This window comes from Chaetodon auriga, chromosome 14, assembly GCF_051107435.1.
Source record: "Chaetodon auriga isolate fChaAug3 chromosome 14, fChaAug3.hap1, whole genome shotgun sequence".
NCBI classification, from domain to species: domain Eukaryota; kingdom Metazoa; phylum Chordata; class Actinopteri; order Chaetodontiformes; family Chaetodontidae; genus Chaetodon; species Chaetodon auriga.
The window spans coordinates 26,289,759-26,311,564 of NC_135087.1; the positions used below are offsets into that span (position 1 = coordinate 26,289,759).

At 41.9% G+C, this 21,806-nt stretch overlaps 1 protein-coding gene across 3 annotated transcripts in view; it reads left to right on the plus strand.

The window, feature by feature from the left end:
• Positions 1-21,806, plus strand: part of iars2 (isoleucyl-tRNA synthetase 2, mitochondrial) — a 62,798-nt gene that overhangs the window by 21,590 nt on the left and 19,402 nt on the right. Inside the window, exons 2-15 of one of the 3 annotated variants that reach the window (XM_076748686.1) lie at positions 6,068-6,153; positions 10,782-10,904; positions 11,564-11,717; positions 11,800-11,948; positions 15,034-15,083; positions 15,216-15,325; positions 15,453-15,543; positions 17,614-17,729; positions 17,865-18,034; positions 18,293-18,383; positions 18,526-18,677; positions 18,815-18,975; positions 19,171-19,273; positions 20,650-20,743. In XM_076748686.1, coding sequence (XP_076604801.1) covers positions 11,594-11,717; positions 11,800-11,948; positions 15,034-15,083; positions 15,216-15,325; positions 15,453-15,543; positions 17,614-17,729; positions 17,865-18,034; positions 18,293-18,383; positions 18,526-18,677; positions 18,815-18,975; positions 19,171-19,273; positions 20,650-20,743 — 1,411 coding nt within the window. In that variant the 5' untranslated portion in view covers positions 6,068-6,153; positions 10,782-10,904; positions 11,564-11,593. Of the gene's footprint in view, positions 1-6,067; positions 6,154-9,853; positions 10,471-10,781; positions 10,905-11,563; positions 11,718-11,799; positions 11,949-15,033; positions 15,084-15,215; positions 15,326-15,452; positions 15,544-17,613; positions 17,730-17,864; positions 18,035-18,292; positions 18,384-18,525; positions 18,678-18,814; positions 18,976-19,170; positions 19,274-20,649; positions 20,744-21,806 lie in introns of those variants that run through there. The other 2 variants (XM_076748685.1, XM_076748684.1) reach the window with 2 other exon arrangements.

Sequence of the window (21,806 nt, forward strand, 5' to 3'; positions counted from 1 at the left end):
TGTGTCAAATAAATAACACTTTTATCAAAGTCATTGTCAGTGTAGTAACTCAAGGGAAAGCTTCTTATTGAATACAGGGGGGTTTATTTTGTTCCTGACGAACTGGGTGTAGCTCAGTTACACTCGTCTTCATAACAACAAGCATACAGCTCTTATTTGTCTTGTCTGAAAAGATACCCCCAACAGATAAACCCATACGTTTGCGCCACCTAGTGGACCGGCAGACATATATAACATACAAATAAACAGGGTTACCACATCCTTCCCCCCTTAAGTTTTTTCTATACAACTCAATGGAACATTGTGACTTTTTTTTTTTTTTTTTTTTTTTGAGTCTCTCTGAGTTCAATTTAAAGTCCTTAAGGTAACTAGGCAACTTAGTTTCCCTTCTTGACTGCCTCCTCACTGGAGTAATGTTTGTTACAGTTCTTAGTTCAGTCTCTAAGCTTCCTACAGCTTCAGTAGCTGCTGGCTCCTCCAACTTGTCATCACCGAGTACCACCTCCTCAGCTTCCAGCCATGCTTCATTTCTTCCGTCAGCTTGACTTTGCTGAATAGAGACAGTCTGTGGAGGGTTGTTGCATTCTTCTGGTCTCTGGTGATGAGTGTGAATCTGATCCACATGTCTCCTCACTACTCTCCCATCACCCAGCATCACTTTGTATGACACCGGTCCTGTCACTGACTCAATAATTCCCGGGATCCACTTGGGTCCGAGACTGAAGTTCTGGGTCAGCACTGAGTCTCCTGTTTTGAACCAGCGTCCCTTTGCCTTTTTTTTGTGATCTTTTGTCTGTTGTTCTTGTTTTTTCATTACTTTCCTGCTTAGGTCTGGGTGAATTGAGTCCAGGGTGTAACGTAGCTTCCTACCGAGAAGTAGCTCTGCAGGAGATAGACCAGTTGTTGTGTGAGGAGTCACTCTGTAGTTAAATAACACTCTGGCTACTTTAGCTGTCAGTGTGCCCTCTGGACATTTTTTCATCATTCTCTTGAAAGTTTGTACCGCCCTCTCTGCCAACCCGTTGCTGGCAGCATGGTAGGGTGCAGAGGTCACATGACGGATACCATTTTTGCTCAGAAAGTCTTTGAACTCTGTGCTGGTGAAACAAGTGCCATTATCAGACACCAACAACTCAGGCAGTCCATGGTTGCTAAAGCTGGTATGCAGGCACTCAATTGTGGTGGCTGAAGTGGCAGAGTTCACTGGATACACGTCCATCCATTTTGAATGTGCATCAATGTGCAAACATTTTCTCCATAAATGGTCCAGCATAATCAACATGAATACGGCTCCAAGGTTTGTCCGGCCAATCCCACGGGTGTAATGGGGCTGGTGCAGGGCTGTTGTGGTGCTCTTGACAGGTCATACAGCCCTTGACCGTATCCTCCACCTCTTTGTCCAACTTTGGCCACCATACATAACTCCTAGCCAGTGATTTCATTCTGGACACTCCTGGGTGGCACTGATGAAGCTGTCTCATGACATTTTCTTGTCCTGGTTTTGGCACAATCACTCTCGAACCCCATAACACACACCCATTTTTGATGCTGAGTTCATATTTTCTCACCTCATAGGGGGCAAACTCCTCCCCTTTTTCTTTTGATGACCAGCCATTTTGTACCATCTCCCGCACCTTTGAGAGTACTGGATCTTTGTCTGTCCATGCTCTCACTTGATCAGCTGTCACCAGCGTGATGTCAGAGCTCTCCAGCATGAGAACCCTCTCTTCACGCTTCTCCTCTGCTTCCACTGGTAAGGGAAGGCGGCTCAGGGCATCTGCATTGCAGTGATACTTCCCTTCTTTATACACTATTGTGTATTCGTAGGCTCTCAAGGTTACTGCCCACCTCTGTATTCTGGGTGAGGCCATTTGTGGCACAGCTCGCATCTCACTGAAGAGTGCCAACAAAGGCTTGTGATCTGTCACGATAGTGAATTTCCTTCCGTAAATGTACTTGTGGAACCGTTAAATGCCGAACATCACTGCTAGTCCTTCCTTGTCCAGCTGTGAATAATTCTTTTCTGCCGTGTTTAAGGTTCTTGAGGTGAATCCTATGGGTCTCTCCGTTCCATCAGGCATGTGATGCGACAACACGGCACCTACTCCATAGGGTGATGCATCACATGACAGTACAATGTCCTTCTCTGGGTCATAGTGCACGAGGACTTCTGCAGACTGCATCATTTCCTTTGACTTGTCAAAAGTAGCTTGTTGTGCTTCACCCCACTGCCACTTTGAAAGATTGGGCAGGAACTTGTTGTAATAGTTTAACAGTCCCAGGTATGCCTTCAACTCTGTTACATTTGCAGGTGTGGGTGCCTCTTTGATTGCTTGTACCTTCTCATGTACTGGGTGCAGTCCTGTTGCGTCCGCTTTATGACCCAGGAACATCACTTTCTCATTCATGAATAGGCACTTGGCCCTCTTGAGTCTGAGACCAGCCTCCTGTAGCCGTTTCAGCACCGTGGCTAGTAGGGATGGGACGGTTAATGAAACCGAGCCGAACCGTTCGGGTCGGCCTTCCCGGTTCGGTGCGCGTGCGTGCCGTTCGAATCATACTCGCGCAACTTTGGGTGTGTTGCGGGAAATCAGTTGTAGAGGAGGTGCGAACATGGCGAGCGGAGAAGACTCGGAGCTGGAGGATGCGCCAGCAGCATTATATAGGTCTGGTGTGTGGGAGCATTTTGCATTCAGGGTGACCTATGAAGGCGGTAAGAAAGTTGTGGATAAAAGTGCCACAGTGTGCAAGTACTGTGCAACGCGTATCGCTTACGCTAACGGAAACACATCTAACATGTTGGCTCATCTGTGGAGACATCATCCCAGTGTGACCGTTGACAGCGCAAGAAGGAGGGGCGGGGAGCCGGGCAGAGAGCCGGGCAGGGCTGTTACTTCAGATAACACAGTGACACTTTAAGTTTGATAAAAAAAAAAATAAAAAAAAAACTCCAGCCTTATTTCTTTGATTGTATTTCAAACACTGCACTTCAATTTTCGAGTGGAAAATACTTGGCTTTTCATGAACCACTAATAGTCCATAGGGAGTTGAAACATGTTACATGTTAGAAGAAACATGTTATTTTTGTGTTGATTTCAAAGGGACCTAAGTGTGATAGAGCCTATGCTTTACTTTATGTTGATGGTATATAATGTGAGTTGTAAAAACAGTAAAGTTAAATTCTTTCATAAGCACCAATTCAAGCGTCAAAGTCGTAAGAGCCGTTTTGGCGAAGCTTTTTATTTTAGATAGAGATATTGTTTTCCAAATAAATGAAAAGCATGTTGGAACTAGCAATGTCTCCTCTCTTTCAGTGCCAGAATCTCACTTACCTTTAACCCAAGACTGTCACAATGATGTATCAAATGTCAGACTGCTTCATTCTTTCAGTTTTAACATTACAAGACATTATACAAGACATAATTGATTTTTGAAACAATCAATGTACACCGAAGCAAACCGAAAACCGTGACCACAAAACCGTGATACGAACCGAACCGTGGATTTTGTGAACCGTTCCACCCCTAGTGGCTAGAGTCTGCAGGTGTTCGTGGTCGTCTTTCCCTGTGAGGAGGACGTCATCCAGGAAGATGGTCACATGAGGGATGCCCTGTAGCAGTCCCTCCATTGTCCGTTGGAATATCGCTGGGCTTGATGAAATGCCAAAAGGTAGCACTCTGTATGTGAACAACCCTTTGTGAGTATTTATGGTCACACACTTCTTTGCTTCTTCGTCCAAGGGAATAGGTGATAGGCATGACTCAGATCTAATTTCGAGAATTTCTGTCCACCTGAAAGCGTGGCAAACAGGTCCTCAATTCTGGGAACTGGGTACTGCTCCAGTTTTGAGATCTGGTTTACAGTCAGTTTGTAATCTCCACACAGTCTTGCTGTGTCATCAGGTTTCAGCACAGGGACCACAGGTGCAGCCCTCTCGGAATGTTTTACAGGTTCGATGATCTCCTGGGCAAGGAGTCTGTCAAGCTCAGCCTCCAGTCTTCCTCTCATGGCATATGGGACAGGCCGGGCTTTAAAAAACCTGGGGGCTGCTTCCTTGTCCACATATATTTTTGCTGGGGGCCCTTTAAATCGCCCAAGTTCATCTTTGAAAACCTCCCCATACTCCCCCAGTACCTGCTCCAAGGTCACTTCTGCCACATTGTGGATTTGGGTTTCTGGACTATCCTGGACCTCCTCTGCTGTCTCTACCTGGACATGATGGACCTGGGGTGCTGCTCTCCACTGTAAACCTAGCCTCCTAATCCAGTACCTGCCTACTAGACTGGGGCCTGAACCTCCTACCACTACTACAGGTAAGTCTAGTGCTCGCCCTTTGTGCTGCACTTTAACCACAGCTGCTCCTAAGACTTTGACCTTATGCCCTGTGTATGTTTTGAGCCTAACCCGACATGGGTGTAGCTTTGGTGCCTCTTTTCCCCCTAGGGTTTTGAACACTGTGTGGTTCACTACTGTTACCCCACAACCTGAATCCAGTTCAAACTGTGTGTCTGTCCCATTAACTGTCAATGTCTCTACAAATGGAGCTTCTGCTGGGATGTCAAGTTCATTTATCTTGTGCAGTGTGAACATGACTTCATCTGAATCTATGCCATCCTTTTCTTCCTCCCCCCGGCTGACTTAATTCGCTCCCTGAGTTCTCCCCTGTTTGCCTGTCTGCACTCCACCCCCTCTGGCCTTCGCGTTATTAGCTGAGCCCTTGAACCTACACACTTTCTAAATGTGGCCAACCTTACCGCACTTGTGACAGGTTTCTTTAATAAACCGACAGTCCCCAGCCCTGTGCTGCCCACCACCACACCTGTAGCAAGCCTTATGCTGGTGCTGCTGCTTACTGGGGGTCTGCTTTGTAGACATTTTATGCACTGCCTGAGGTGCCTTCGTGTGTGGGGGTGCAAACTCCAGAGACTGTAAGTCTTTCACATCTTTGCTGGCCGTCTCAATGGCCTGGGCCAACTTCAGTGCCTTGTCGAAGGTCAAATCCGGCTCTGACAGCAGTCTGCGCTGAATGCGGTCATCTCCGATGCCACAGACCAGTCTATCACGTATCATCTCTGATAACTTGTCTCCATAGTTGCAGTCTTGAGCTAGCACGGCAACATACTCCATAACAGTTTCTCCCTGCTTTCTGTTCCTGGAGTTAAACTTGAAACGCTGCACAATCTCGCTGGGTTTAGGGTTGAAATGATCCTTTAATAACTTGACAAGTTCATCAAAGCTCTTATCTCCAGGCTTGGCGGGGCTGACCAAGTTCCGCATGAGGCTGTAAGTCTGACTGCCCACTGAACTAAGCAATATAGCTTTCTGTTGACCTGCATCGTCGATCTTATTAGCTTCAAAAAAATGGTGGAGCACTTCACAATATTCCTCCCATGTCTGGGTTTGACTATCAAAAGGAGCGGTGCTTCCTACCATAGCCGCCATGCCTTCTTGCACTTGGTTACACAGTCCGGTCTGCTATGCTACTAAGCCACTTAGCAGCAAGTCTTACTCATTCTGCGTCCATACGAGGCCTCCACTGTGACTTTATCCTCGTCGCCATTTATGTAGTAACTCAAGGGAACGCTTCTTATTGAATACAGGGGAGTTTATTTTGTTCCTGACGAACAGGGTGTAGCTCAGTTACACTTGTCTTCATAACAACAGGCATACAGCTCTTATTTGTCTTGTCTGAAAAGATACCCCCAACAGATAAACCCATACGCTTGCGCCACCTAGTGGACCGGCAGACATATATAACATACAAATAAACAGGGTTACCACAGTCAGACAGTGTCCTTTTGAGCTGGAAATAGACAATCACTGTATTGAGAGCTTATGCTTCAGATGATGAGACTGAATTACCATTAATTCATTAATTATTATTAAATCAGCATTAAAAGAAAAGAATCAATAAAATCCATCTGCAATGATTTACAGTGTAGGCGTGGCTGAGTGTGGAAAAGTGCTGATGGCATATGTGAGCAGATGAGGAGACAATGGCAGCAGGTAACAGACCTGAATATACTGTGACACTGTCCATCTATCTATCTATTCTTTTTTTTCCCAGGAACTATGACTTGGACTCCACCATGTGATGAGCAAGCAAAGATGATGCCACAACAAGGTTCTCCAGCCTAAGTACCCAACTTTCAGGTGAGTGAGGTAGAAAGCTTTGTGTTTTAAAAATATGTGTCTGTTACATATCTGACAGCAATGATGTATCATTTTTGACAAGTAGATGTGTGCTGATGAAGTTTACACTTAATATTGTACATTTCTCAGCAAAACATTGACTGAAGTGATAGCTATCTGTCAGAACAGAAATTCCAAAGGCTTTGATATGAACATAAGTTATGCTATAGAAATAATTGTGATTCTGCCTATTTTCATTGCAGTTCACCTTGAAGATGTGGTGCTTTATTGGTTGAAATGATTAGCTAAAACACACAATCGATTATATAGTACATAATACAAAACAATTTTTTGTGTAAATACATTTTATTAGGTGAGGAAACCATAGTGTCATAGTGTTCAGAGGAAATGTGCCCATTTTAAGGTTTGGGTATTAAATACACATGGCTTTGACCTGGCTTGCAAATATACAAATGATGGTCCTGCATTGAGGCAACCTTCCACATACCCGGTCTGACAAGCTGGTTATGTATATGATACATTGCCACTTTTCAAGTCTTCATTAAGGTTTTCAATGAATAATCTTCATTCTGACAAACACATATGCCATTAATGTCTTCCTGTGACTTCATTATTATACATATTGGTATTAAAGTTAGTTCTGGATATATCCCATATGAGAAATCAACTGATTTACAGCAACAATTTAATAAATGACTTTATTGCACCTTAAAATAGCAGTAAAAATATTATAGGATCTATTTCTTGTTGGGTTCTGATAGGAGCAGATTTGGTTATAGCAGATATTAGGGATTGTTATTGGACCCAGTAGTGTCAATACATTTTTTAATAAGAATTAATAACAACAAGGCACCACCCTGAGATCAGGACCAATAACCAATCCCTGGATACAGTCTCACAGAAGGGCTGTTCACTTAAAATGCCAATGTTTATAACACCATTTTACATTTATCAGTTGAACAGTGAGGGGTTGAATCAGAGCACTGACCTTGATAACCATCAATAATCACAGAAAAATTGCTCTGTAAATGTACAATAGCATTTAACTTCAGCAGTTCAATCCTTCAATCAAACATCGATTGCCAAACTACATCTACAACATGAGCAGCTTTAACATAAGCACATAAGTACACTTACAAGCGTATGGCAGCAAGCATGCTACAAATGTGAATGTGTGTGTGTGTGAGGGGGGAAAAGAGAGAGAGAGAGAGAGAGAGAGAGAGAGAGAGAGCGCATCTGCTTTCGCAAGCTGCTGATCAATTGCGGACTCAAGGCCAGGGTAAGGTTCCTCTTTTGGGGACTGAGTTCATCGCCACCTGAGGTTGTGTATTGTGGCTGAGTCACAAGGTCATTCAAGAAAATGTCTTCTCCAGTGTCTAGGGTGTTGTCACAGATTGATTTATCCTGTAGTATTTTGTGGCAGGCAACGGTGATCATTTTGGTTGTAAAGGTGAAAAGGACAGTGTCCAGGTTGTGGTATCTGGCTAAGGATGTGGGCACCTCTCCTATGACTGGCACTGTCAGTTCAAAGTCATGGAAAGAGCTGTTAACCACTGTCTCTTATCCAAAAGGCACAGGGGTTGGAGTTGTGGAACAACACTCAAAAAGTGCATGGCATATTTTCTCCCAATCTGCACAGGGAGGGTGCATACTCCAATCACTTTGAGGAGTGTCTGCAGGGACCCCATAGAGAGAGGGCAATGGCTTTGCTGTGCAAAGGCTGAAGGAAGATTATGTTGACAGAGGCCAGGTCTTGACTGACAGCAGACTTCTCAGACCAGAGCACTGAAAATGCATCAGGGGTGATGTCAAGCCCCACAATGCACTGCCAGTGCGTTGGCACGTCAATCAAAGGCCCGCAAGCGCGAGTCCCTGCCCCACTCGTTCATCAGCAGCCTGATGGAGCTAGTTATCTGTGGTCAACTTTCAGCTACCCTCTCCCCTGAAAAATGGCGAAATGGAAGGTGGACTTTGAAAATAGGTGTTTTCAAGGCAGGTGAAAGGCTGAATATATGTGTCAAGTGGCCCTCACTCTTGTGGGGTTTAACCTGCAGTTTGCCCCACTTGAAAAGGCAGCTTGCTTCAGAAGATTTGACTGGAATTCACTAAATGACCAAGATTCAGCTTTCTTTTCTTTCTTTTATTTTGAAAGTTGTCAAGGCCAATAACAGGTGAAAAACCTTAAAATACAAACACAAATAGAAGGTCAAGAAAAATGTAACCCAAGAAACCATAATCAATCAACATAACCCAAAATCAAATGCCTCATTTTTAAATGACTAGAAATTAGGGCTGGGCGATAAAACGATAATGATATGTCTCGCGATAGACACGTAATCAATATCAATAAAAAATGCGTTCGATAGAACATTCGATAATTTTTTTCTTCGTCGGAAGAAACCAGAAGTTGTGAAGCAAGGTTGGTTGCATGAACAAAGGCACTCGCTCTCAGGTAACCGAGCAACGTAGGGAGTGATCACTGATCAGTGGGAGTGACACGCTAACAACCAATCATTAACAGTATCTCGTTTGGTTGCGCCATCGCGTTGTCTAGTGTTTGATTCTTCGCGAGGACTGAGATAAGTAGAAAGTGAGCGCTGCAACGAGCGAAGAAATTGTCGATAAAACAGGGAAAGTCAGCTCGCCAGTATGGCAGTTTCTTGGATTTTATAAGTCGGACCATAGTCAGACCAATGTGGTCTGTAAAGTATGCAAGACCGTCGCCCCCACCAAGACTGTTTAATACCACAAACTTGTTTAGCCACCTTAGCCGCGCTCACCCTTTGGAGCGCAGCCGTATTTGCCAACGTCCAACAACATCTGGTACCGCAGCAGCACCACCACACAAGCAGCAGACCACCATGCAGAGGTGCTCTGCTTCAGTGCCTCATGACAAATCATCTAAAAGGCACAAAGACATAACGGAGGCAGTGGCATATCATATAGATAAAGACATGCTCCCGCTGAGCACTGTGGAGAAGACAGGTTTTTTTTTTGTTTTTTTTTTTTTAGCACACTTGCAATAAAAATATAATTGAATAGTTCACGTATGTTAAGAGTTACTAAAATTATTCATATGTCTAGGCTGGTTTTATAGTTCAAACAATGTTACTGTCTATCATGTTTGTTTTTTGTATGTTACAGATGTCAAGTCTACCTCAGTTTCTGCTTTGTTTACAAAACGCTGCACATATTTGAAAACATTTTATTCACCAGAAGGTGAATCAGCTTGTGAACTTCCTGGCACTAAACCTGCAGAAAAAAAGTTCTCAGGTTTCTCTCTGTTTACATTTTTACACTTTTATTTACATTTATTATTTGAGTGTTTTCCATGGTTGTGTTGACATTTCCTTTCCTTTCTGCCTTGATAGCTGAGGGGATTATAATCAGAGGAAGGTTAAATTTAAAATAAAAATGTTTAATTTTAATGTATTTTTCTCCTGGTCCTTATTTATATTCCAAGCATTAGCTTGGAAGGCCTCAGCATGAGGATGCAGATAAACACAACATGCCAAAAACGGCCCAACTTTAATAAACTAATGGTAAAATATAGGGTGAACATATGGATATTATCTGAGATAGAAAGCACCACATCACTACGAAGAACAGCGTAGTAGACAAAGAAAGGTGCTGGCTGTTGCCCAATTTGTCAGTCACAAACGAGGAAGTGATGTCACGACCCGCCTTGATGAGAGGACTGACAGATTGCATTCTGAACAAGTAAACGTAAATGTGAAGTGAGGATCGCATTTCCACTTTGCTGAATCGCCATCAAAATAAAACAACTCGATCACAATTCAAACTATTACTACGATAAAGGGCGTCCTCCAGTGAGCGTTTGTAACCATTCGTTAAAAATGCGATATGGGTTTACTACTGACCCAACAGGGTTTCCATAGTTGTCTTCTCCGCAGTTTCTTCCGGTGAAACACGCACTAGAAGAAGGGCGGACTGTGACGACACCGTATCTGCGTACTGTCACAAGGCAGAAACAGCCGAACAGTTTTCAGTTTGTGTTTTTGCTTATGCACAGAACCCGCTCGCCTCTCCATGCTGCTGTGCCGGGTTTCGGTAGTACGCCAGACGCTAGCGAAATGGGGATGGAGGTCACAGCGGGGAAACGGCCTCCTTCATCGTGCTCTCTCCCTCAGCTCCAGCCGCTGTCATGGTGTCAGTTCAAGGGAAGGTAGTGCTCAGCCCGCAAAGCCGGCGATTGCTCAGGGATTATACCGAGAAACAGTGCTGCTTCCCCGGACTGAGTTCCCAATGAAACTGACCGGACAGAAGCTGCTAGACCGAGAACTCGAGATACAGCAGGTACGACGAACGCCGGACGTTGATCACTGGACACGTTTTGTATGACTTGCAGCACATGCCCTAAACCTACATTTACTCTGGGTTCGTTCATTTCGGCATACATCAGTTGCGTCCCAGTTGTAAGACATACGGACTCGTTTCTGAATTACGCAAGCTGAAAATAATGTCGGACACATAACGAAGTTACTTACCCGTCCGGTGCGCGCATTTTTAGTTTTGAACAACATATCTGATTGATGAACTTACTGACTCACATGATAACGATGTTTGTTTTGTCATATGAAAAAGTAAAATTCTCCTTGCCTTTGCAGGAGTGTGGATTTGCAGATTTGTACTCCTGGCAGAGAGAGAGGAAGGTCAAGAAGGAGTTCTGTCTTCATGATGGACCTCCTTATGCCAATGGAGACCCTCATGTAGGACATGCACTCAATAAGGTGATTAGCTAATACTGTGCTTGTAATGCCACAGTAATTTCCCTGAAGTTGCAAGTGATAAATAAATGTAAACAATAAACAACAATAAGCAATATTGCAGTAGTGCAAATAATATGTAAAAATTGAACTATTGGAGTTTGTGAGGTTGGTGGAGATTAATTGTTTAAATTACTGTTGTATAGTGTGATGGCTCTTAGCAGGAATGATTTCCTGGAGCGGTCTATTGGAGAAGGAGCTCTGCTGTCTGTCCACGAGGTGGTGAAGATGATGTTCAGGGTTGTCCATGATGAATAGCAGTATGTCTAGTGTCCTCCTCTCCACCACCTCCTTAAAGGTGTCTAATTTGCAGCCAATAATGGAGCTGGCCTTCCTGATCAGTTTGTTCAGTCTGTTGTGGACACCGGCTCTGATGCTGCTCCCCCAGCACACTACAGCAAAGAAGAGTGTACTGGCTACAACTGACTGGTAGAAGATCTCAAACATCTTGCTGCACACGCTAAATGATCTGAGTCTCCTTAGGAAATAGAGTCTGCTCATCCCCTTCTTGTTGACAGCGTATATTCGCTGTTGTAAAAGTTATAATCTTTCTGGTGGCAATGACAGTTCAAACACCGCCAAAAGAATATTCAGTTCAGTTCACTGTATCTTGTTTGATTCAGATCCTGAAAGATATCCGTAACCGTTTTGAGATGCTGAGGGGACGACAGGTCCATTACATCCCAGGCTGGGATTGCCATGGCCTGCCCATCGAACTGAAGGCTCTGGGGGAGGTGGGGACCAGCAGCCTTAGCCCACTCCAGATCCGACAGAAAGGTAAAGACAGACACAAAGCTGGATGAGAATGAGGCCTATTAGACTTGCAGCTGCTGTAATGTGTTGTTGTCATCCCATCCAGCGCAGGCATTTGCAGAGGGGGCCATAGCTCGTCAGAAGGCTGCTTTCCAGCGCTGGGGTGTGATGGCTGACTGGAATCAGTGCTATTACACCTATGACGGGGCGTATGAGGCTGCTCAACTGAAAGTCTTCCAGGAGATGCACAGCAAGGTGGGCAGTGGTACTTTCATTGTCCTAGGCAGACTGAAAAGGCTTAATAACTATGAATGTTACAAATAGGAACATTTAGCAGTTGTTTTAACCAAGTAAAACCACCATAGAATTAATGTAGTAAGCACAGGAGTGGGACTGAAACTAAATGTTTACCTGTCAGTTGCTGTACAATTAGGGATGCACCGATCCACTTTCTTCACCTCCAATACCGATATCTGAGGTTTAGTAATCAGCCAATACCGGTCCAATATCGATACAGAAAAACAGCGCTGAATTACCTAACAAATGGTATGTCTCATTGTGTGGAAAAGACTGGGATCATTCTTTTGTGCATCAGACTTGACTTAAACATTTCTTTCCAATTTTTAAAAAACAAACAGATATAAATGTACTGAGTTACTTATTTATTAATAACTGTGCAGCAGTACAACAATATTAAACCAACAGCTTCTCTAGCTTGGTCAAACAACATGTGAAAAAAAAAACAAGTGTAACTGGTTCAGTCAGTCCAATTAGGGATTCAAAATCCAATGTAAATTAAATAAAATAAACATTAAATAAACAATAAAGGAGCTGAAATTGAGAAAAGAAAAACAATAGCTTCACTAGCTTGGTTGGTAGACATTCAAAATAAACAGCAGTCAGCTCTTTACAATGGTTTAGTGCAAATGGGAATTAAACATCCATTACAAAAGCATCAGGATAAACCAATAGCTTCTCTAACTTGGTCAAAACTAAAAAAAAAAATCACAGATAGTGCCAACTTGAACAGTGACCTGCTCAAGCAGATTTCTCAAGCTCAGGCTTAAGCATCACTAGCAGGTTCTTGCTTAGGAAAGCAAACATTTCTGCTCTTTCGGCTGTGAGTCTGTTTCGCTTCTCGTCCAGGATGGTGGAAACTGTGCTGAAAAGCCTTTCACTTTCAACGCTAGTGCAAGGCACACAGAGGTATTTGAAGGCAGCAGCAGCAAGGCCAGGAAACCGCTGGCGGTTGACTCGCCAGTATTTGTATGGGTCATCTGTGCAGGAATTGTGTCAAATATCCATGCAACTGTACAGCAGTGCTAGAGGTGCTTACTGCACCAGGACCTTCCTTACGCTCCCCCCGAATTTTCTCAAATTCTTTCATGAAGCTGCTGCTGCTGCTTGGAGTTGCTGCTGCTGTTTCCACTTGGGGGCCTTTCCTGGTGGCTCCGAAGCCTGTGCTCCATCAGTGGTGGTCCTCATGTCTTCCTCCAGTTCCTTAGCCAGTACATCTTTCCCACACTTGGCAGAGTCTGCACTGGTAAAAAATCTAAAGAAAAAAAATAAAACATGTTGGGTTCAGTTATAGACTCAGCAAAGTAATACTTCTTGAAATGAAAAAAGATCACATGCAGTTATTCTTGCTTTAAATTTCAAATATGTTATTAGTATATTTGATATCTATAATGTCTGTATAATATTTAATATTTATCTGTTATAAGTTCTATCCAAATAATGTTTCTCACAAAGAGTGAAAAAATTTACAAACGATAAAAAAAAAAAAAATGAAATTTTTCGCTATACTCTTGTGATGTTGTAAGTTTACAGTCTCACCTGTCCTTGTATCTTGGGTCCAGCAGCATGGAAAGTGCATATAGTAGTTCATTTTCCACTGAACTAAAACGCTTGTTGACAGCTTCTAAGAGGGTCTTTTTCATGGTTTTGATCCCAGAGTCAGCCTCGGTTTCCACTGAGAGGAGACGTTTCAGAACGGTGACACTTGGGACAACATCAGCAGTGGAGGCTGTGGTTGTGCTCACCTTCCTTGTAAACTCCTCAAACAGTTCAAGACAGGTCATTGTTTTCTCCAGCAAGCCCCACTGCTTTGCTGTGAGTGTTGTGGGCAGCTCATGGTCAGCAGTATCAGCAGACAGTGCTCATGAAGTAGGTGCGATTCCACCTGGTTTTGACATTCTGCTGCAGGCGTTTTGGTTGCAGGTTCATCTCGAGCTGTATATCTTGCAGCCGTGAATATGCTAATGGGGAATGCTTAAAGTGTGCACAATCTGTCTCCCACTTGCAACGGCATCACTCACTGCACGCTGTGATAAAGTCCCTCGTTGACAACCAGCTGCATTGTATGTGCAAGGCAGCCTAAACTACGCACTCCCATGCAGTCCATCGCCTTTCGCGTGTTGCTGGCGTTGTCCCTCAGGATCACGTGGACTTTACTCAATGGAATTGCCACTTGTCTAACATTTCCTTTAGGGTAGCTGCGATCACGTCGCTGGTGTGTGATCCAAGGAAGTTTGAACCATTTAGCATTGCACTGTGTGGCACGTAGCTGTCATCCAGCCAGTGTGCAGTTAAATGTGAAACTCAGAGCTTTGGCATCTTTTATCTTCTCTAATATGTGTTTGCACACTTTACCATGCAGTTCAGGTAGAGCCGTCTTGGACAAATATTTTCGGCTTACCATGTTGTACTGTGGCTCCAGGTGGCTAATTAGCATCCGGAATCCCTTGTCCCCAACAACCGACAGCGGTTGTCCATCCAGAACAATGAAGTTCAGTATCCTCTCTGTGATTTTTGTTGTCTGGACACTATTAGGTGGAAATTTTTCACCTCTTTCCTTCATCTCTTTCAATGTTAGCTGTGTCATACCGCCTCCTTTTTGTTTATTCCGTTCAATGAACTCAGCGTGCTCCTTTGCGTGAAATCTCTGTAGGTGCTTTATTAAGTTTGTTGTATTAAAACTTGAAGTTTTACCACTGCCCCTCGCAGCATTTGCTGTGCAGGTATTGCAAGTAGCCGTCGAGCTTGTAGGCTGAGGTAGTGTGAAAAAGTGCCAGATAACCGATCCTTTCTCTCGCTCCATTTTGAAAACAGTGTGCGTGTTGCTTGCGCATGACGCCACTCACAGCGCGTATAGCATAGCATCAGACTGAATAGATCGGCCCCTATGTATCGGGCCCATTATCACTGATACCCGATCTGGAATTTTCTTCAATATTGGGACCGATAAGATACCAGTATCGGCTCGGTGCATCCCTAAGTACAATTTGATATTATTAGTTTTTCTGTAGTCTAATTTTTATTCCACTTTGTTGTTCCGCAGGGGTTCATCTACCAGGACTATAAGCCAGTCTTCTGGTCTCCTTCATCAAGGTACTGAGTTAATATGCTTATTGCAGATTTTGTGGCATGGAGACATCCATATTTTTACTGTTTTCTATTCTGTATTACCATAATGTTTCTACTGCTCTTGTGTGTTTTTATCTTGTCTCTGTGCTTTTTTAGAACAGCTCTAGCAGAGGCAGAATTGGAGTACAACCCTGAGCATGTGAGCAGGGCCATCTATGTTACATTCCCCCTGATCACAATGCCACCTCAGATTGCTTCAGAAGCAGGTATTACAAATACACACAAACTGGTAATTCAGAACTTTTTTTTTTTTTTTATAGATTATGCTTCTGATCGACTGGGGAATCTCTTAACAGTTTATGGGTGCATGTGTGTATGGTTTCTGTACCTCAGCAAATCTGGAAAGTGTTTCTTTGTTGGTGTGGACCACCCAGCCTTGGACCATTCATGCCAACCAGGCTGTCTGCTACATGCCCAATGCCCAGTAAGTACCTGCGTCATAAAATTACGTGAAAAATACTAAGCTTTCTGTTGTCACAAATAGCTAAACTTTACTTTATGAAGCTGTATGCTGTCAGACTTATCTAAACTTTCATTCACTTCAGCTGTCTTTTGTCATCTTCGTTCCTTTTTGTCAGGTTAAGGTGTTCTTATCAGACTCAGCTCACCTGGGGTTTCTGTCCCAAAGGGAATGTTTCAGCATTGCTTTTTCCTCTTTGGGTGCTGTTTTGTGCATTTGTACTGAGTAGGGCTTTTCAAAGTCCTGACCTTGGTTTACGTGAGGGCGGCTGTGGAGGTAGAGTGGTCGTCCATCTATCAGAAGGTCAGTGGTTCAATCCCTAGCCTTGGCAGTCCACATGCTGAAGTATCTCTGGGGAAGATACTGAAGGGATGCTCTACCATTGGTGTGTTTGAATGGGTAGCGCACATAATGAGCAGGTGGCTTAGCTGTGGGAACGGGTGAATACAGACTTGTGTTGTAAAAGTGCTTTTCGTGGTCGTCAGACTAGAAAAGTCCAATTACCATTTACATTCACCCACTCTACAGAAACAGATTTTTGTCCAACTCCATCCTCTCTACTATACTAACAGCAGCACTCTGGCCAAATATGGAATCGGATGGGATCACTAAGCTTGTGTATTAGATGTCAAGATGTATCAGTTGGATATATTGTCATTGGCCAACTGAAGTGTTGTGTCTCAAACTGAGTATTTTTGTTTGCTGATCACAAAGAGGAGTTTTTTGTTGAGATAAGGACTCATTCATTGGTAGCTGAGCTGTGGGTTTGTATTGAGCACTGACTGCCTCCTTGGTAAAGGTCTGAGAGCATTTTTTAGTTAACTATCTAGTTATCATTCCATGTTTTTCCATGTTTTTTAGGTGGTTGTTCACACTGATACAGACTCATAAATAATAATTATTTGTTTACCCTAAAAAACTAATATTTATGTTTCCACTTTCTAATTTAGTGAGAAAGTAAATATGAAAATGTTAAAAATATGAAGCAATTCATTTGTGGCCCTTGGACAAATGTAGTTGAGGACCCCTGCCATACCTCATGCTACAATACTATATGACTATGAAGAGTAACGTGTGCTGTTAATACATTTTCTATTGATCAGTAAATTGGTAGTGATGTTGAATGTACAGTGTAGCTAGAGATCATTCACAGTTAAGCTGTGCCCAGATGAATGTTGTTTTAATGTGGCTGATTTCCCTATTGTCAACATAAATGTCATGGCGATGTTAACTACTGGAGAAAGTGTTGTGTATTGTTGCTGCCAAGTTGGCACATTAACATTACATTGGAGAATTTGCTGTCAGCCCCTTAAATTGCAGTCAGAGAATATGTCTAGTACGCAATGTCTACATCTGGTGTAAATGTAGTTATAAAAATATGTCTGAGTCAGAAATAATTACGGACAAACTGTCTGAGCCTTGTCTGCCTTGGATTTGTACTGGCCCAATCACAAGAAATGTAACTTTAATTAATTGATTAAATATTATTTTGTTACTGCCTGTTGTTCTGGACCTCCGAAATCAGATGTGGACCTTTGAGTAATAAGTTTGAGAACTCCTGTATTGAGGATCATTGAAAGCTGAATGAAACAGTGGTGTGCCTTTTCTGAATTATAAAGATAAACGCATAATCTTTACTTGCAGTTAATTCTGATAGCAAATTTCTCTGATAACAATAAATAATGACATATACACAGTTCATTAGACCATTTTGGAAGCTACACGCACCTGATACATGCTTGATGCTTTCTGTTTAAAAGCCTGGATTCAAGATGGAAAATTTCAGAATTCACAAAACACAGTGTTTCTAAATTGCTTCTTGCTTTGGCTTTTCTGTATTTCATTGTACTGATTAAAAAGATAAAAATAAGAAAGGGTATAGGCTTTCAGTAGAAAATTTCTGTATTCTTGATGGGATGATGATAAAATGAGAGTTTGACTAACAATACAGATCATGTCTGTGATATGAATAGTGACGTTATACAACATGTAGTGTTATTTTTGGAAGGCAAGTGCTATGTTCTGTGTTTACAGGTATTCTGTGGTGAAGAGGGCCAACACCTCTCATTTGCTCTTAGTGGCTACTGAGCGCACAGTCAACGTTGCAGAATTACTGGGCACAGAGCTGGAGAGTGTCAGCACCTTCATGGGTAATGCTCACTCTCACGCTCACTCTTACACACACACACACAAACACACACACACACACACACACAGCAGTCTTCACTGTGTGTGTCTTCTCACAACCATAACCATGCTAGTGTCCCCTGTCCTTCTTTTCCAAGGCTCCCAACTTGAAGGTGGGATCTGCAAACATCCGACAATTCCTGACAAAAAAGTGCCACTATTGCCAGCCAATCATGTCACTATGGCAAAAGGAACAGGACTGGTCCACACAGCACCAGCTCATGGAATGGAGGATTACAGTGTGGCCTCACAATTTAAACTGTCCGTTGTAGGTTCTATTTTTAAAAATCAGCCATTTGGGAATCAAGAAAAGCTGGTTGCTTGTACCATACAAGATATTCTATTTTTTTATATTTCACAATATTCCACAAACAGGTCTAGTGAATTCAGTGCTGAAATGATTAGGCAACATTCAAGTAATGAACAACAATTGGATAATTGCTTGATTGTTTCAAAAGAAAAAAGCAAAACATGGTGGACATAACATGCTTTACATCTATGTAACTGTGTTTTTCTTCTACCAAAGGAGTGTGTGGTGGATGAGGATGGCAAGTTCACTGAACAAGCCGGCCCTGAGCTACAGAATCTGTATGTGATGAGAGAAGGGACAGAAAAAGGTACCGCCTAAGTGTCTGAAAATAGAAATAAACTTTCTTTGCCCATGTAGATATGTGAGTACATTGTGAGTGGTCGTGTTATTTTTCATATCTGTCTGTAACTGTTCTTCCTCTTTCCTGTTTGTGGAATCCTGTGTGTTAGTGATTTCCATGCTGAAGGAGTGTGGGGCTCTGGTGAAGGAGGAGCAGTGTGTTCACAGTTATCCGTATGACTGGAGGACAAAGCAGCCTGTTGTCATTAGGCCCAGCAAACAGTGGTTTATCAATATGGTGTCACTTAAAGACAAGGCCAAGGTAAAGCATATTACTAGTTTTTGTTACCTCCTGTATTTGCTTGGTTGAAAGAGATCCTGGTGTTCCTGGTCCACAGAAAGTGGTTTACAGTTTGTTTCCAAGAGGAAAATAATCTGTTGGTGTGTGTGTTTGTCCAGGAGGCTCTGCAAAAGGTGAGTGTTTTACCAGAGTCAGCACGGGGCAGCTTGCTAGCCATGCTGGACAGACGGACCTATTGGTGCATCTCTAGACAGCGAAGCTGGGGCGTCCCAATCCCAGTCTTCTACCACAGAGACACTGGAGAGGCTCTAATCAACAAGTAAGATGATGCATGGCACAGATGCAGACAAACAAGCTAGTCCACATGCTTGGATACATACAAATGTGATACGCATGTTCACATTTTTTGAGATAGACAAATACTAAGTCATCCTATTCCTATATATTCATATTCAAACACAGACACACAACTATGCTATATATTAAACATTCCCTGTGTGTCTGGCCTCTGCAGACACACAATATCCCATATAGCAAAGCTCTTCAAAGAAAAGGGTAGTAACTGTTGGTGGGAGCTTCCTATTGCGACTTTGCTGCCGGTTGAGGTGCTCAAGAAGGTGAGTGCACTGTATGTGTGTTGGTGTGTATGTGAGGGTGAGATTAAGTTATGACAGAGTTGTGGGTTTGAACTAGCCTTAGTGGTGCATCAGATGATATTGGCCATGGTAAAGGGTATGGCCTGTCTAATCCTCCTCTCCTGATACGACTTTTCCAGGGTGGTACACTGATTACTTAGAACATCACTAATTAAGTGAAATGTAAAAAAAAAAATAATAAGATTTGTATTTTCAGTAACTTCTTTACACCTTTAAAGAAAAGTATAAAATCCCTCAATATATAATAAACAAAAGATTTATGCATTTGGAAGCTTCAGTTGTTCAGAACCACAGTGTGAAACCTTTTGTTAACTGAACATGTATGTTGATTGTTTAATCTACAAAATGTCAAAAGCTATAACAAATGGCCATCACAAGTCAGCCAGAGCTTAGTGATGCCTTAAAAATGCCTGTGTTGAAGTGTTTACAAACACTTAAGAAAAGACACACAGGCATATAATTGAACCTTCTTCCCATTTGTCATTAAATATATACATTTATACATTTACTACATTACTGCATAACATTTCTACATTATATGTTATTCATTTTATCATGACTGGTCATAAGTCTGCCATATTATTAAATTGTATTATTATGTTTTACTTTATTACATTCTATGTATGCTCAACATTTCTTTCATGTACATTGTATATATTATATTCCTACATTTTAACTTCTGCACTATTTTGTGTCTTAGATTCTCATTTTTTTGCTGTTGTGATTTTCTTTTCATACATTTTTTATAAGCGTTGTAGGAGGGAGTCAGAGAACTCAGAATTTCTTTGCCAACAACTGCATAATTGTTGTGCATCCGACAAACAAAGACCTTGAACTTAACCATATGAAAGAAAGAAAAGCAGCAAATTCTCAATGTTCAAAGTAATAGAATTTTTTTTCCTGATGACTGACCTGCATTAATCAACATATTTCTTATGAAGAACAAATGGAATGACTGTATGTAATATGAAATGGCAACTTTTTAATCTCTTTTGGCAAATTGTTTTGGTCAACACATTCAGTAAACCCACTGTACACTACCTGTCTACCAAATAGACAAACAGCAGACAAAGTTAGAGCAACTAGCAGGTTAATATAATAGAACATCTTGCAGCTAAGACATTTATATTACTATATTTATATTTATTTGCACTGATATACATTTGCCAGGAGTTGGTGGAGTTTGAGTTATTGTTATTCTGCCCCTAGTAGCTACAAAATCTGTCAGTGCAGCTTTAAACATGATTGTCTTGTTATAAGTTGTCATCTGTTCAACTAATCAGACCCCTTGTTCACTACCATTTCCCTGTACATGTTTGCCTGTGCGTGCACATCAGAGTAAAGCAGGTCCAGTGACTGACTACGTTCTTGGAGAAGATGTCCTAGACATCTGGTTTGACAGTGGAGCATCATGGGCTGCTGTGCTAGAAGGTACATCTGAAATTTCTTCAGTCTCAAATTTCGTCTGTCTCATTATGCATATAATGCTGAGTATAAATAGATTTAGTTAATTTTGCGGCAAATCCACATCTGTGATGCTCTGATTAATGCTAACACCAATAAAAGCTTGATTCCTTTAATAATAATAATATATCCTGCTCAATAGAGACAATGTGAGTTAAAAACTGATATCCACGACTACAAATGCTTTGGCTATTACTCACTTCCTCTATAACAATGATAGGCTTTCTAATCCAGTTTTCATAATCTACAAAGTCTCCTTTCATTAGTTTTATTGGAAAGAAAGTTACTTCCATTTGCCTTATGTAGTCCAATTAAGTTGTTTTACAAAGTGTCTTGTCAGCAGAAGCAGTCATTTGCTGACAACAAACCTGGATTAGAAGGCAATGTAGTCTCAGCATGGCAGAGATACCTACCTTAACCTTGTCTCGGATAAGTCTTCAAACCATACATTATACACACAAATGGTGTATGATATATGTAGTATGTGATAATTTTGATTGAAGAAAAGCATTGTGTTCTTTAAATCTTGTTTCAAATGTTGTTGTTTTTAATCTGGAGCAGAAACTTTTTCTCTCAAGTTAGCAGTTAGACACAAGTGCAATTTTTTTTTTTTTTAGCTAAGCTAGAAGTTTGGCTCTATGGGTGACACTGTTGATCAGCCAGCTCTCCACCTTTATGGGTAGTCTAAAATGCTGCACTTGAAATTTTGTATTTTGTTCCCCTCAGGATTATTCAGACTGACTAGTTGAATTTAAATTTATTCCTTTTAAGTGAAATTTTGTACAGACATTCATCTCCACTTGTGGATAAATTAATAATATTGGTGATCATGTGACTTATCCCCTGGTGCCATCAGTTGGTCAAAATTTAAATTTGTCGAATATGAGTTTTACAACTAAATACTTACAAAACTAACATTCCCATTAGCTTCAAATGTACTTTGTAGTCAGTGCTAATTATCAAATATTAGCAGACTAACACACTAAACTAATATGGTTAACACAGTAAACTTTATTGAGAGGCATGCAGA